Raw genomic sequence first — 15,856 nt, forward strand, 5'->3', positions numbered from 1 at the left:
AATACTTAAAAGGATTTCTTTGTAAGCCTGATTCCATTAAACATTTAACAGTAATCAAAAATAAGGAGGAGAATTAGCAAACATATAAGGGGAGATTAGCTGAGAAAAAACATGACAAAGGAGTGAAGCCAATCTATCCTGAGGCATACATCCATAGCACTACTTAAAAATCTGCAGCTTTGCTTTTGACAATTTTTCTTGATAAAAGAAAATTTCACACACTGCAAACTACTACCCTTTCTCATATGAAAATAACCGCTGCATTCAGGTTGAGATTCATCTGGAAAATTAAACCACAGAAACAGAATTGTAGCAGCCAATTAAAACAAACAAACAAACAAAAAAAACATTGCTGATGTTTTTTTTAAAGCACTTTTTAAAGTCTTCTATCACTAGATCTGTAGTGTATAAACCTGTCATTGTCTTGCAGGCTTAGGGTCAGGGTCAATGCTCCTTACACACGCCTGTGTGATACACCAAAGACTTTGAGAGGCATAAATGGTGAGTGCTCACTGTAATACTTTAGAGGTAATTATACATTTTTTTCTTAATCACCAGGGGGACCGTCAGAGAGGAAAAGGCCTCCGCGAGTGCAAATCAGACTGAACAGCGGGTCTTTGTGAGTAATTTCCCTTCCAAATGAAACCTGTCATTGTTTGAAATGCTGCTGATATCATTTTCTGTGACAGAACAATGAAGCATTGCATGAGCTTCGCAGGAGTGCGGCTTTAACAGCATTCTATTCTCATGAAAAATTCAAATTAAATTCAAATCTGACCCAGGAGAGCACCAGACTTGCGCTTCACTTCAAATGTACACAATACCAACAGCAGACAGATGGGTGAGCAGTACTAAGAGTAGGAGGAGTAACAATCTTCACACCTGGTACGCGCTGTATGACAAACAGATAAGCCATTTCGCCTGTTATATTTCAGATAAGCACAGTGCAAACCCTGCTCAGGTTGCCTGACGTCTACTGTATGTGCACGGGCTGACATAGCGGGCTCATTAAATTGAATTGTTCACCTCACCAGACAAAAGTAAGGCTGGGTGAAAAAAGCGGCACTCACAGACAGCCGGTAAGCAAGTCTACAGGAAATCAGAATGTAAACTATGAACCTCTCCTTTTCCGATGGGATAATTTGGAGATCATATCTTCACATAATGTGGGAAACCGGTTAACAGCATGCTAGCATAAAATGTTCCCAGAGCCTCTTCTGGTTTTATTTTGACCGGGGGGGGAATCAGTGCCCAGAAATCATTAACCACTGCAGGTGCTCATTCTCTGCTATGTAACACATTCTCATAGACATGACTGGCAGAACTAGTCAAGCATACAGCTGAATAGATAAGGTAGTTAAGAAGATATGACATCTTGTTTGATAAACAAAGGGAGGACATCATCTAGTACTCAATCAAAATATATGAGATCAGTCTGATATAATGGCCTGTTCTAAGTACATTTTAGCACAAAAGAAGCAATAATGAGCAGTCAGCAATCACATACATATACTGCCAGAGATTTTTTTTTTAAGATGACACTGAATACATGCAAAGAAAGGTGAAAAAAGAAATACATGACTTCAATTTCATTCTGTTCTACAAATTTTCACATTCCATTAAGAAACCTGTTTGAACAGACAGTGGTCAAGATTGCGAAACACTTGACACGTTTATGATTTTATCCTGCATTATTTTGGCCAACACTCTAGAAAGCATACTATGCATCAGAATATCTTCCCTCCATGAGTCTGACAGAAACATTTTCCACAAAATACTGTTAAAGATAATATTTTCGACATTTACCTTGAAAAGAGATCACACATACAAGACAGATCTACCAACTCTCATACTGCAGTAAGTGTACCTAATACTGTGTACGTCCACATCATTTTGACACAGTGAAAGCTTGCTGTGCTCCAATTCATGCGATAACAATACGAAAGTGAACATTTTGCAGAAGAGCTAGTCTTCAGACTAACACTGTTATACAAATGGCTCTCTAGCTCAGACTGTCCCAACAGAGTATTATGATTGGCACCACTGCCCCTTCTTAAACAATAACATGGATTACATCGCTTTCGGTACTTACATCTATATAAGATATTTTCATGTTCAAGCAACCAGCAAATAAGCACCACTGAATAAGTACTGTTGCTTCTCTTATTTGTCTCCTGATGTATTGTATCCCATGAATCTTTAGCCCCTATGTGATGTTCCCATAACAGTAATTTGACACTTGTATCATATGCTGCTATTTCGCAATGCAGCCCAGGCATGGACAGACCACAGTCCTGTGAGAGAGGCCATTACTGCCACTCAAAAGGAAAATGGATCTTCAAGTCCATAAAATGCAGACTTCAAATCAGGTTTTAGCTTCAATCGGGCTTGCCACTGAGTTGGGTGATTCATAGGAATTCTACAATTAAATACACTCTGCTTTACAGAATAATAAGCAAGATAAAGGCATCTTCTAAACAAATACATAACATAATGTGCTGGGACCTTCATATCCTGATATTAGCTTTTCTGTGTTGCTGTCTTGCATAAGCCTTCTTTAAGAAAATAACTAGTTTACAGGTTGCTTGTTGCTAGGTGACCATGCTTTCCTTCTCAAACCACTGCTCTTAAATAGTCAAACAGGGAAAAAAAATGAATATTCCTCCTGCAGCTGAGCACAGCATGGGGAGGGGCTGCCGCGAATGTAACTCAGCACAGAAAAGAAAGGGTAACATTCTGCATTCGTCCAAATCAGCGGCATCCACAGTGAGTTCTGCAGGGTTCTGGCCCCCATTCGAACTCAGGGCTTAACTGCATACTGGTTAAACTGAAGCTACTGACTGGACGAGACCCGGGATGACCCGATGTCTCACGTGGCGGTGAGCAGATGGTTGAAAAGCATCCCTAAAACCCTCAGGGCAGCGGATTATAAAGACTGGGATCAGACGCCACCAGTATAAACGCGGCGCCCTTACCGAATTCCCTCGGGACAGAGATGGCGTAGACGCAGCTGTGTCCCGCGGTGTAGTTTCGGGGAAAACTGGGTGACAGGACTGTGCCCTCTGTCCCAGTGGACCGACTTCCACAAGGAGCTGCGGGTACAAAGGCAAAGTGGCGGATTCAGCACTCACAGAAAGAGCTAATCGACAGCACTGGCACTCTCTCAGGCTGCTGTGAGAGAAGAAGCAGAAACACTCCCGCCGGAAGGCATGCAAACCTTTTATTTTGATTATAACTCAAAATGAAAGGGACAATTAGAACAGATATGCATGCTCAGTCATTCTGGGGGGGAAAAAAAAAAACAAAAACAATTTTTTAAAAAAAGGCATGAAACCATACCTGAGTCATCATTTGGAATGGCTTTGTTCTGTCAATTACCTCCATAAACATTTAACAGAAGTAAGTGCTGTCTCCTGCCAACAAACCCTTTATGAATCATTTATAAAGTATTTTGCCAGAGTTTACCATTTATTGCTCGTTCATTTGATTGTATATACATATTTACACTCCTGTCTGAGGATGCATTACTAATGAAGCAGGTGACGTGCTTTTGATGTATGATCCCCTCAGACTGCTGAGGTGGCAGGTGGGCATGATGTCAGCAAAGGGAGCCTCGTTCATCAAGAGATAGACATCGCCTGCTACTCAAGGGCAGAATCAGTCACAACAAGGCAGTAAAACTGCGCACGGGGCTGGGAGTCTTTCTGCGAGCAGAGAAAGCTCAGGGATCGTTTAACACGGACATCCTCGCAGTACTGCGCGTTATATAGCCGCGTGATGGACCTTCAGCAGCCACAAAGAAGAAAGGGCTTAAAAAGAGAGAATTCCTCAGCTTGAGGTTCATTCATCCGTTAGGCTGACATGTGTGCACACGCATGCCGACATGTATGCACATGCTGTCCATGTGAATGCCCAGTAACTGTATCCCTGTCCCTGATCTCCACCCTGACAGTCTACAAAACGTTCCTCTTCTGGGGATGTTAGGTGGCAGCTGACTGGATGGATTAAGATGCTCTTCCAACTCCATAATTATGCCCTGACCTGATTCCACTGGCCGTTCACTCCATCGATGTAAGGTACAGTATGTACGGCATAGCTTGGCGGTGCCTTTAAATCAGAGCTTATGATCATCTAGTTCAGTAAATTACAGCCTTCATTGAACAAGCTTGACAGTGTAAATGGTCTAAAGAGCAGCGGATAACCTGGGGGCCCGGAGCCCCTCCCACAACCCCAAGAGTAGCATGCCGTTACCATGGCAACTCGGCCGGGCCCTGTTCCACTGCGGCCTGCCGTCGTCCCCCATCATGCAGGTGAGGGTAGAGTAGCCCTGCAGCACGTATCCGGGCGCGCAGCGGAACGTCACTGACGATCCCAGCTTGTAGTCGGTCCCCAGTCTGGTCCCGTTCATCACCCCGCCGGGATCGAAGCAGGATTCCCGCAGCTTGGCTTCATGGGAACACAGCGGTAATTACCACACCAGCCAACGATGTCACATGCAGTGCAGTAACGGCGGAGGGAGAATGCGCCGAGGCAGAAGCTGTGGGAATGCTCAGCAGTGCCATGCTAAGACTGAATAATAACTGACGTTCCATTAACATGGGGCGCAATTGCATAATATTACTGACAACTGGAATTTGCGGCTGCTCAAAGTAAAAAAAATGTTCATAGTTGTCAGCCACTAAGCTTTTGTTGTTTATATGCCTTTCAACTCAAAAATCAATGTTTAATTATTTTTTGCTGGCTTCGATGACAATATACAATACTTAAATGTTACTTTCGATTTCTCCATTAATACAGTGATTGAAGATCCTTCTTAAATGTTTATTCAATCTCATCTTGCAGTCATCCATTATAGTAATGGCAGCATATTACTGCTGCTATATTAATGCAGTCTAAATAACCAGGAAAACCAGCCCATTATTGTATATAATTTCTCTAACTAAGCAGATTATGATATACAAATACAATGGATGGGTCATAATTGCCTGTTTCCTAAATATTTAGCATGTGTGAAGAAATGTGAGCACTGGAATGAGTGGAATACAGGTAAGTAGATAAAAGGCTCCATTCCCTCAGATATGTAATGCATGGTTATTGGAAATAAAAAAAATCCATATTAGTCATAATATTACATCATTGCACTCTCTGTGCAGACAGTACTTCTGCTTTTGTTGCAATAACCTGTAAGTAGCAGACATGTTACATTAGCCCCCCCCCCCCCAGACATACAAACAGCAGGGATTAGAGTTCCTCTTCAGAAACACCAAATGTCAAGGCAAGCAATATCAAATGACCCCTTTCCCACCTTTGTACTCCAGGTGAAATCCTGTGTAGCTCACGGAGCCATCGCTGCGGAAGGCTAAGTGCATGGTGTTGGAGGAGCTCTCGATCTTTTCGGGCAGCTTGCTGTCCTGAAAGCTACCAATCAGATGACTGCTGCTGTCTGGACCATCGTAGATGTACAGGAAGTCGTAGTTGGGCTCGATACTGAAGCTGGGAGAGAGACAACAAAGAAGTATACCGAGGTCAGGTTGTGACAATGATGTTCTGCAAGAATGTTGCAAATAATAAAGCATTGCACAGGAATCGCTGTGATGCTTTTCAGATAGTGGTGTATTCTGCATAATTCAATAATGTCTGTAAGTTGCCCAGGATATAGGCACCAACAAAACAAACATATAAATCAATAAGAAGACTTGTTAATTAGATCCAAAGACACAGCAATGTCTAGCATATCTGAGAATGTTTAAGAATCTGTCATGTTCAATATGGGCTTCCTGCCCTTCTCATGCAAACACTTGGAGGAAAAACAAATTCCAGAACAAGAGAGCAGACATGACTGAATTGTTTCTACCATACAGTACATGTTTCCAGGCAGGATTTAATGACAAAAACATATGACATTAATGTGCAATTATCTGACACTATGAATAACGATGGATTTGAGAGCTTAATACTTCCAGTTCTCTGTTGTTGGTAAGCATATACAAATAGCATATTTTTCAAAACTTGAATTCATTCAAACATGAGGAAAAAGCGGCAAGAGGCATTCATTACTTATAAACTACCTGGATATTGATAACAAAAAGGTTTTTTTCTACAAAGAGACTGATCTAATTCAATCTGATCTAATTACCTGCTACAAGACTGATTTGAATATTAGAGATATATCAGTGTAAATAAATCTTTGTGTGGGTAGATTCCTCATTAATTGACATACTATATGTTCTAGAAATAGCTAATACAAATATATTGAATTTAATGAGTGGAAGTTTTTCCAGTGCCAGCTATGGTCAAATATGTTTGCTCTGAAAATGAAATAAATGGAAAATAACACTGAAAAACAATTCTTATGTGGTAGAATTTCCCAATAACTGAATTTCTGTAGATCTGAAATGACTACAGCACATCCAACTCTGATTTAGTGGTTTTGTATCTGCAGAACCACTTCACAAAGTTTGATTGCATTGCTTGTCTCTTTAATGTTCCACCAGCAAAGCTAAAAAAAAAGAAGAAGATTGAGGTTTCACTGTTGAGGCTTTGAAACGATTGAAAACTTTTTATTACTGTGGAGGTCATTAGAAATGCCGACATACACATTTTAAATCTTTTCAAAACAAATTATTTTAGCCTTGCTGTTAATTCATTTTATTCTGTTGTGCTATTTATATTTTTTATTATTTTGTTATGTTGTCTCTTTTTAAAACGGTGTTACCTTACTTTCACCTTCATACCATGTCTTTATTTGCGCAATTCATTGTTTTTAATTGTGTCTGCTGCCCTGAGCTAGCAGGTATAATTCATATTTAGTATAGTAAATATCCTATTTACCAAAATATGCAGTGGATGGCATTTGCTTGTTTAATATGAGTTATTTTAAAATTTGTGCATATTAAACTGAGGGATATCTCACACTGAGGATGCAAAAATCTGAGAGTGGATAAATGTAAATCAAAACTACATAACCCATGAAATATTTATGCAATTGTATCACTTACACAAAAAATGTGAACACCCAACATTTCACTTCATGTGACCCGTTTTCTTTTCATGTGTCAGAATTTCATTCACATGTGTAAATGTTAAATTCGCATGTGAAATTGTGACATTCATTTGAGAAAAGGCAAATTTCACATGCAATTTTTTCAGAACAGATGACATTTATTCCTACTTAGATATTGAGTAAATCAGGTCAGCTTTTCACTGAAAGAATAGATGAAAGCAGGCATGTGAACCAAAAGGATATTTCAAACCTCGATCTGGAAAACAGCCATGCTGCAATTGATTTACTCAGCTAAATAAACGGCTGGTTGCACTAGAGTTAAGTTTGCCTGTAGCCACGTTATCAGCTTCATGCCTGACTGAAAAATGTTGAGCAGTCACATCAATAGCACAATGAATAATTTGATTTTAAAAAGTGTAGATTTTCGCTGTTTACGAAGTTTTTTCATCGTGTTCATTCGTATGTTGTTCATTTTCGCACACCAACCGAGCAAGAGAACATGCACATTTTCATCAGATGCGAAGATTATTGTGTAATCAAATCATCTCGCTCTGGAAGTGCACGCATAGGAGTGTCATAAAGCTGATTTTACATCGCTGCTCATCCACATGGCACTCAGGAGGTAGGAGTGGGAAGCTGAGCTAAAGAAAGGACCAAGCACACTCTTACTGTGATGTGCTTTCCCTTCCGCACCAACAAGCACTAGTTGAGTAGTTAGAAACAAGAATACCCTACATTATTTTGACACACAGGAAAATGTCCAGTGTTAATCCAACTCTAACAGAGTACACATAATTCCAACAGGGAGTTAATTCAACACTGAGCATTTTACTGCGCACATACCACATTACTTTATCCCTGATACGTGATGATACACTAAGTTTGGTTACATTTCAGTCACGTCACTGGCCAATGGCAGGACAATTCATCCCCGGACTCGAGGCACTTGAGGGGCATGGGTCGAATAATGAGACTATCGTAGCTGTCGGGGACATTTGCTTTGGGCGCGGTGTGTCTGCAGAGCTCTTGTGCAGCGGGCTCACAGACTCCTCTGAGCCGCATGGCAGTTTACAGATCTGGCAGCGGAGTGGCAGGCTGCGTTTCCGGCCCAGTCGGCCTTCTCAAAGCCGCGGTTTCCAAGGAGAGAAACCCGGACCTCAGATCTCTGGCGCCGCACCCCATTGCCGTCTCAAGCTCCAGGCAGACAGCGGGTCATGCATCAGGACTCTCTAGCTCCAGCGCCGTCAGCCAGCTCACACCCAGAGGAAATGTCAGCTTCTGATGGAAGGTTCAGTAGAGAGCTAATTTTTCTTCTTTTTTTGACAGTGCAGATTTGAGGTGTTGGTAACTTTAAAACTGAGAGGCCTGGCAGCACATCAAAGAGGCCACAGTAACTCAAGTCTGCCACTGCGAGCTCCTTCCTGTCTCAGCCTCTAACTGCCTGCGGAGTTCTTAGCTGTTGGTCCTCACCCTGCACTGCAAAGTTTAAATAGAAATCGAGTCCAATTAAGAGTGCTGTTATAACAGGAAACAATTTTAAAGAGTATTATTTTCTATCTTAATTGGAAGCATCACTGAACACTAAAAACTAGACATTAAAGTGACGCTTAAAACAAAAAAAGCCGGCTTTTAACTCATAGCTCATTCTGTGACCAAAGAATTGTGAGTAGCCGGATTACCTTATATTGCAATCACAAAGTTGGTTATATTCTTTTGGTTATTCTTTGGTTATCCCCTAAGCATGCATACACCCAGTTTACAATAACTAACACAATTTTATAAAAAATCACGTAGCACAAAGGTGGGAAATTCCAGTCCTGGAGGGCCAGTGTGTATGCAGGTTTTTATTTACACCATTTACCCAGGCTAAGTGAGCTAATTGGCTGCATACACCAACACTGGTTCACGAGTAGATTAGATCACAACAGACCGTTTTATATAGGTAATCAAGAACTATATTGGCTGTCATTCATGCGCTTACCAAGAAATGTAGCGAAAATATCAGATGGCATAAATGTTACGGCTAATGAAGTAATTATGGCCATAAGTTGGCATGCAAGCCAGAAACAGATATGGCCCTCATCGCCCACCTTTGATGAAGCACTATTATAAATGCTACATAAAACACATCTGAAGTGTTATCTTCAGATACATTTTAGAAACACTGAATCAACCGCTCTATACATCCACATGAACAGAGAACACTGGCAATAAACTCATCCGTTTTAGAATCACTTCGCAATGTATTCCATAGTTAGAGAAATGATTGAAGAAACAAAGAATGGAAAGAGTTAAGGACATCTTACATTACCTGATGAATGCCAGGGATATGACATAGTCAGAATTGACAGCGATAAGCCAGTCGCAGTCCTTGCTATGAGGGTAAGGGTGAGGGAAGTTTGGGGATAGGATGAACCCGGAAGAATCTGTCAGATTTCCCCCACATGGAGCTGTGGAGAGAAACACACACACACACACATAGATAACACAGCAAACACACAGTAGCTATGACTTTTACTCATACAAACAATTAAAGTCCTGGCATTATAATGCTGATGCTGAACAAAGGCTCATGCTAACATTATTTTTTTTATTTCTTCAGTTTCTTCACCCATCCATCCATTATCTAACCTGCTTATTCCTGGTCGGGTCGTGGAGAGACTGGAGCCTATCTCAACACAGAAATACTCACTAGACAGGTCGCCAATTCATCAAAGGCACATACGCCACTCGATCACGCACTCATACCTATAAGTACGGGCAAATTAGACTATCCAGTTTGCCTACATGGCTTTGGGCTGTGGGAGGAAACCAGAGTACCAGGATGAAACCCACGCGGACACAGGGAGGACATGCAAACTCCACACAGTAAGGCCCCAGCTGGGATTTGAGCCCAGGACCTTCTTGCTGTGAGGTAACAGCTATCCACTTCACCACCATCCCACCATTCAGTTTTTTTATTGTTCTTGTTATTGTTCTTCTTCTTGTTCTTCTTTTTCTTCTTCTTCTTATTATTAGGTGTAGTTATTCTCAATTATAATATAAACAATTCATATTGCCTGAACAGGACTATATAAGACAAAATATATTATTTAAAATAGATTTTTTAAATCCCTTTGAGTAATATTGCAATTGCGCCTTTTCATATAATTAAATTAAAGATCAAGATAAAGCTCTGATTTTTAAGTTGATTAGTAAATAAATACAAAGCAATTTTGTGTTCAAAAACAGCACTTTAGATTTGCTAGCATGAATGCTTTTCAAGTGCAAAGTTTGAAGGCTATTTTAAATTAAATATTAATTTATTTCTGGTTGCATAACAACATGTTATGAAACATTATCACACTTTACATTGGCAACTGTTTCTTAGACTGTCACTAAAATAAGAAACTACATTTTTTTTTTAATTACAGCTGTAAGCCAGTCTCATAACCGCTTCATCCTTCATCAAATCACAATGGCTGGAATTAGAGTGCATGCTCTCTGAAATGCATGTAAAATCCTCATGCGACATTACAGACACTTTTCAATTCATAGATAGAATTTCTATTAATTTCCTGACTGGAAATGAATTTGCCCCAACCCTGCGCTACTTATGCAGGAAGCACACGCAGACAGCGGGAGCCTGATTAGCCGCAAGTGCAGCAGCTGTGTGATGAGGCACGGAACACCCTATCAATCGAATACCTCTGTCCCCAGGTGACACCGAAGCCAACTGTGTGACATCCCACACAGGGCTGGTGCTGAATATCTGAATATGGGACCTGGACCCACAAAACGATACATTTTTAATTAGTCTTTGATGTTCAAGGTAATTCAAGTGCTGAAGAATCACGCTCCATTCAAAATCCCCATAACTATGGGCAATGGTAAGACACACAGAGTGCTAATCAATTCAATCCTACTATTCTACTGAGCTAATACTAAGATAGGCAAAGCAAATATTCAGTGCAGCTACAAACAACAGCCAGACTGGTTTCTGTACACTGGCAGCCAGAATCAGATTTTTGTACACAGAATTTCTGCTGATTCGTGCTTATTATTCATGCATGATCAGGTCTTTTGATTACAGCCAATGCTAACCATCCATTTGCCTGTCATATTTCTTATTGTTCCTTGGCAGTTACTTTACACTGTGCTGGTGGGAGGAGCAGAACCTTTGCAATGCCTTGCACCCCTGAGGAAAACAAGTCCAAAGAGGCTATTAAGAAACAAAACAATAATATATCTATTGATTGGACAGAAAGTAAAAGCTAAGCTTCGAAAACACTGTGATTACCCATTATGCAGAATTTTCTTCAAGTGACCAGATAAACAAATAAACTTCTCTGAGACATCCCATTGTCAAACAGCACAGGAATTGACTGACCGATTTACTGACCAGCTGATAACTTTAAAACTCACCAATGCAGACAGGAGGACTAGGCTGCCAGTAGTATCGATTCTCCACTTGAATGCATGCAATCTTCGCTTCTCCTTGAAGCTCATAACCCGGGTCACAGAGAAAGGTGACCGTGTCACCAGGTTCCTTCCCATCACCATAGCGACTGCCATTCATGGGCACACCAGGGTCTCTGCAGGCTGTTGCTACTGAACCTGGGATGGTATGATAAAATTAGCTACAGAAGTTCACTGTGGGTAACAATTTCATTCAAGGTTGTATATGGTGAGGACCTATTTGCCGTACTGAGGTTGCAATAAAGTACAATCTTTACCAATCCTCCTTCTAGGTGGATTTTATTTTTGGATAATGGTATACAGTAGGTATGTATAGCTGTATACAGAAAGGTAACCAGTATAGTGGTTGTTTACAATACTAATAGTTTTGTTATTTAACTTTAAGCTCATTGATTATAAATGTGTCTTCTTGGTGATATTGCACTTTAGTATTATACCCATGTTCTCCACTTCCCTAAGCTGCTGTAGATAAGAGTGTCTGCCAACTGAATGTAATATCAAGTAATGTAATAATGGCAGAAAACTTTGGCAGGAAACAGATTTTCATTTTAAATGAATCAGGAATAGCTTCAGAATTACTTAGCCTGGGCAGTGAAATGGATGTAAGGACTGGGCACAGCAGAAAACTGGCTGTAGCTTTACTCAGGAAGGGAGGGATTTCAGTTGACGCAGCATCTGTGTCATGTTCTATCATAAATTAGAACATATGTTCTTCTCAGTGTCTGTGCAAGCTTAACTGGTGGACTGCCAGATGAACAGAATCATCTGCTTTGAGTTTTAGAGGACGGCACATGCACTTTGCAGAATGTACAGAGGAGGGCTCAGCCAAAGCAAAAATGCACTCAAATCAGGAATTCCAAATGGAGAAAACAGGAGTAAAATTCAAAAAAAAAAAAAAAAAAAAAAAGGATCAGAAGAATAACGAGTAGCTGTTATTCAGTTCTTTGTATTCCGGTCGAGAGACTCACTGGAGAACTCGATGGCGAAGCCGGACTTGCTGATATAGAAGTCGGTCTCAAAGTGGATGGTGACCCGGTTGAGGGTGCTGTGGACTCTCTCCGGGAGCAGGGACCCGCTCACCTCCCGCAGGAGCATTTCATTCTCCACGGGCCCATCCCAAATCCGCAGAATGTCATGGGATGCCTCTGTATCGAATGCCAAGAACTGGAGGCTGGGTGGGAGTGAAGACATATTGAGGTGGAAATCAAGAGCACTCCAGGGACAGTGCAACAAGAAGGCTCTATCACATGGTTCAGAGTGAGCAGGGGAAAAACCATCTCCATGATTACTCGAATAAATAGGTGACTAATGACTAACAACCGAAGAAGGTAATAATTATCATTGACCACATCTGTTGCTACAATGAGCCAGGCAAGAAAGAAAGCTCCAAGGTGGATTATTGATGTACAGTGAGATGTAGCATGAAATTACCTCTTAATTGCGAACATGTGGTTGTGACTTCACTGTCTGTGTGTTTAAACTTGGCAGAAAGAAAAAGTGAATTTCAAAGAATTCCCTCACTAAAAATTAGCAGTATTTATTAGCTAACAGGAATGATATTAGCCTTGGAACTAAAGTTTACAGCTGCAATTATAGCATTTTATTGTTTTTGTTACAATACAGGGTGGGGATTAAGCCATTTACAGGGCAAGGCCAGTTTGTCCTTTGATAAATCAAAATTTAATTGGGCACAACAGCCAAAATATAGGACACCAAGGCCCAAATCAAGGATACAATAACAATGATAATTACATTGATAATTGTGTACAATACAATCAAAAATCGAGAGAGAAGATATTATGGGATTGGAAAATTGACAATGTGACCTTGGAGGCAGATTGGAGAAAAATTAAGGTACTTACTCAAGCGCAAGATAGCTTGGATGTCATTATACTGTTCACTAATGAAACAAAAAACACTACTAGCAAGCGACCTAGAACATATAGGACCGGTTTGACAGACACAAATTAAGTGTAGACTTGGACTAAAGTGAGTTTTGTATGGAAAATCTCTATTCAAAATTGAATTTAGCCTAGGACTAGACTTAATTTGTGACTTAGTCTGATTTAGTCTGTGAACCCGGCCCGTAATTTGCTAGATATATCGGATGGAAAGCTAAGCATTGAATTAACTCATTAACAAGCTATCTAACATGATGAAAATTTACTTTTTTTCTGAGAAAACCTGGTCAAAGTACAATATTTATTTTTTGATGAATGGTTTTAAATTGGGAGTTTAAGGCTTTTTAAATTGGGGAGTGTCGAACTTGGCATTGTGGGTAGTTAATCATTGATGGGCATTATGGACACAATCCAGGGCAACTACAGCATTGGACACGAAGCCACAGGATAATTCTTGTCTTGGTAGTATTTATTAGTATTTAGAAAATTGTCAAGCATTGATATACCTATGTCTAATAACTCCAATCAGCTTTACAAAAAAATATTTCATCTTAAATATCAAAGGCAGTTGTGTCTTCCATATTCTTTCAAAAGGTCTGAGACTTTGTAGACTGTCTGTCACTCAGAATAAAGGTTGATGAGAAAATGATTTTCAACTGTTTTTGTAAATAACAGAAAAGTTTTACAGTACCTTACTGATTACAGTGAAAAAGTTGGACTTAAAGTTGACTGCCAAAGCACCACCCAGTGTTTCATAATCTCCATATTGAGTGATACTCTAGCCCTAGATTGCACTGATTCCCTCTACTGGACCGATGCCTGGCACTGCTACATATGTATATAGGGCCAGGCTATGATATATTGGTGTGAGGTACTGTGAATATAAAACAAGACCATAATGAAAATCCTGCAAATGCAAGCCTGAGGCAGGAATTCTAATCTTTTTTATTATTTATTATTATTTTAAGCTGAATTTCAAGACATGTTTCCTTTGGGTGGTGAGAAAACGCTCCTGGACATGTTTCTAGGCTTCAGGACAGGAAAGTAAACCCTTGACTTCAAATCTATTTGTGATGGCTAGTCACAGAACTGGTCTGGTTGTTTGTTCTCAAGGTTATGCCGCTTCACCTCCGCACAGCAATGAAAAACAGAATACATAAAGAGGATGTCTTTAAGCTTCATATCCCCCAGGCCTCTGATGCATACGATGCGTGGAATAGAAAGAAGCTTATGCAGTGACGATGAGCAAAAGGCACCCATTGAAATTCTCCTCCTCCAATTCTTTGCTCCAATTCCACCCACTCCTTCCTCCTAACCCTCCCCTGACAGACACTGAAACTGATATTCTCTTTCATTGTTTTCTTTTTCAGAATTTGCCTCGGGTTCTACCAGAAGACAGGGGGGCCTTAAGAGAATTGTCCTGCATTTCTTGAAACCCATCCAACTTCTAAGTGCTTTATCTCCGCATTGAGCCAAAATACCTTAAGTGCTTATACCTTACATATCTACATATTTATGTTTGAACTGAAGGTTCTTGTGAGGAATGAATGTGTGACAAACCAAACGGCTGACAACTGAAGTTTTTACGTGTGCTTGCTGATCAGATATTTTCATGTGACATAAATGTTCATGTGATATACATTCTGTTCCATCATATGTCACTTTGACTGCAACCAGTCATGGAGATCATTATCAGTAACTATTAATCTAGAAAATCACCCAAGCCTACCAGATGGCCAATTAGATCAATGCCTTTTTTCAAAGCAGCAGCTATGGAAAACACTCAAATCCATGTCCCTGTGATTTAAAGGTGTTGCATATGCTCGCATGTCACCTGTACCTGACAATGTTCCCAGTCTCCACCTCGATGACCCAGGTACATCGCAGGTTGTTGTCATAGGGGAAGGGGTAGCCAGGGGATAGGATGCTTCCTGATGACTCCCCTTTGAAACTGCCTCCGCACTCCGCTGTAAGGGAATCAGAAATGACTTTAGGGACCAGCCTGGTTCAGACCTACCCCAAGAACCAGTCTTTGTAATCCTGAAGCCTTGAGAGAAATGTACTCTGGCTCTATATATGCCCTCACTCCATCAACCGTAGAAAGAAAAAATGCCAAATATTTTAACACCAAATATTAGAATAAATCGCACTGCCAGGCCCCCATGGCGAAATTGGAGCAAAAAGTCCTATAGGCTATAGAGATAAAGAAATTGACATTACTTTCAGCCTTTTATTATTATCCCACAAAGTTGTGTCTCCTTGGCAACTGCAAGCTTTGCTTTCCCTTAACAACCCAATCACAATTATTGGATCATCCAAAAAAAAAAAATAATAATAATAAATCTGACATGTTTAGAGTGCATTACTGTTTCATGTTTTAAAATTACTCCCCACTGCAAGAGAATTATAATTCCATGGCCCCTGTGTTTTTCCCAATGCGATTTTTTAAAATTATTGTCATAAATAAATATTGAAACATATTTTGTGTGTAAAA

At 40.3% G+C, this 15,856-nt stretch overlaps 1 protein-coding gene across 2 annotated transcripts in view; it reads right to left on the reverse strand.

The window, feature by feature from the left end:
• Positions 1 to 15,856, reverse strand: part of LOC118235160 (CUB and sushi domain-containing protein 3-like) — a 211,847-nt gene that overhangs the window by 99,042 nt on the left and 96,949 nt on the right. For both annotated transcript variants that reach the window (XM_035432226.1, XM_035432235.1), the window contains exons 21-27: positions 15,203 to 15,329; positions 12,430 to 12,632; positions 11,408 to 11,599; positions 9,315 to 9,453; positions 5,306 to 5,493; positions 4,252 to 4,446; positions 2,976 to 3,092 (exon numbers count right to left, since the gene is read on the reverse strand). In XM_035432226.1, the coding sequence (XP_035288117.1) occupies positions 2,976 to 3,092; positions 4,252 to 4,446; positions 5,306 to 5,493; positions 9,315 to 9,453; positions 11,408 to 11,599; positions 12,430 to 12,632; positions 15,203 to 15,329 (1,161 nt within the window). The remainder of the gene's footprint in view (positions 1 to 2,975; positions 3,093 to 4,251; positions 4,447 to 5,305; positions 5,494 to 9,314; positions 9,454 to 11,407; positions 11,600 to 12,429; positions 12,633 to 15,202; positions 15,330 to 15,856) is intronic.

The sequence above is a fragment of the Anguilla anguilla genome, chromosome 1 (genome assembly GCF_013347855.1).
Source record: "Anguilla anguilla isolate fAngAng1 chromosome 1, fAngAng1.pri, whole genome shotgun sequence".
In the NCBI taxonomy this organism is placed as follows: Eukaryota; Metazoa; Chordata; class Actinopteri; order Anguilliformes; family Anguillidae; genus Anguilla; species Anguilla anguilla.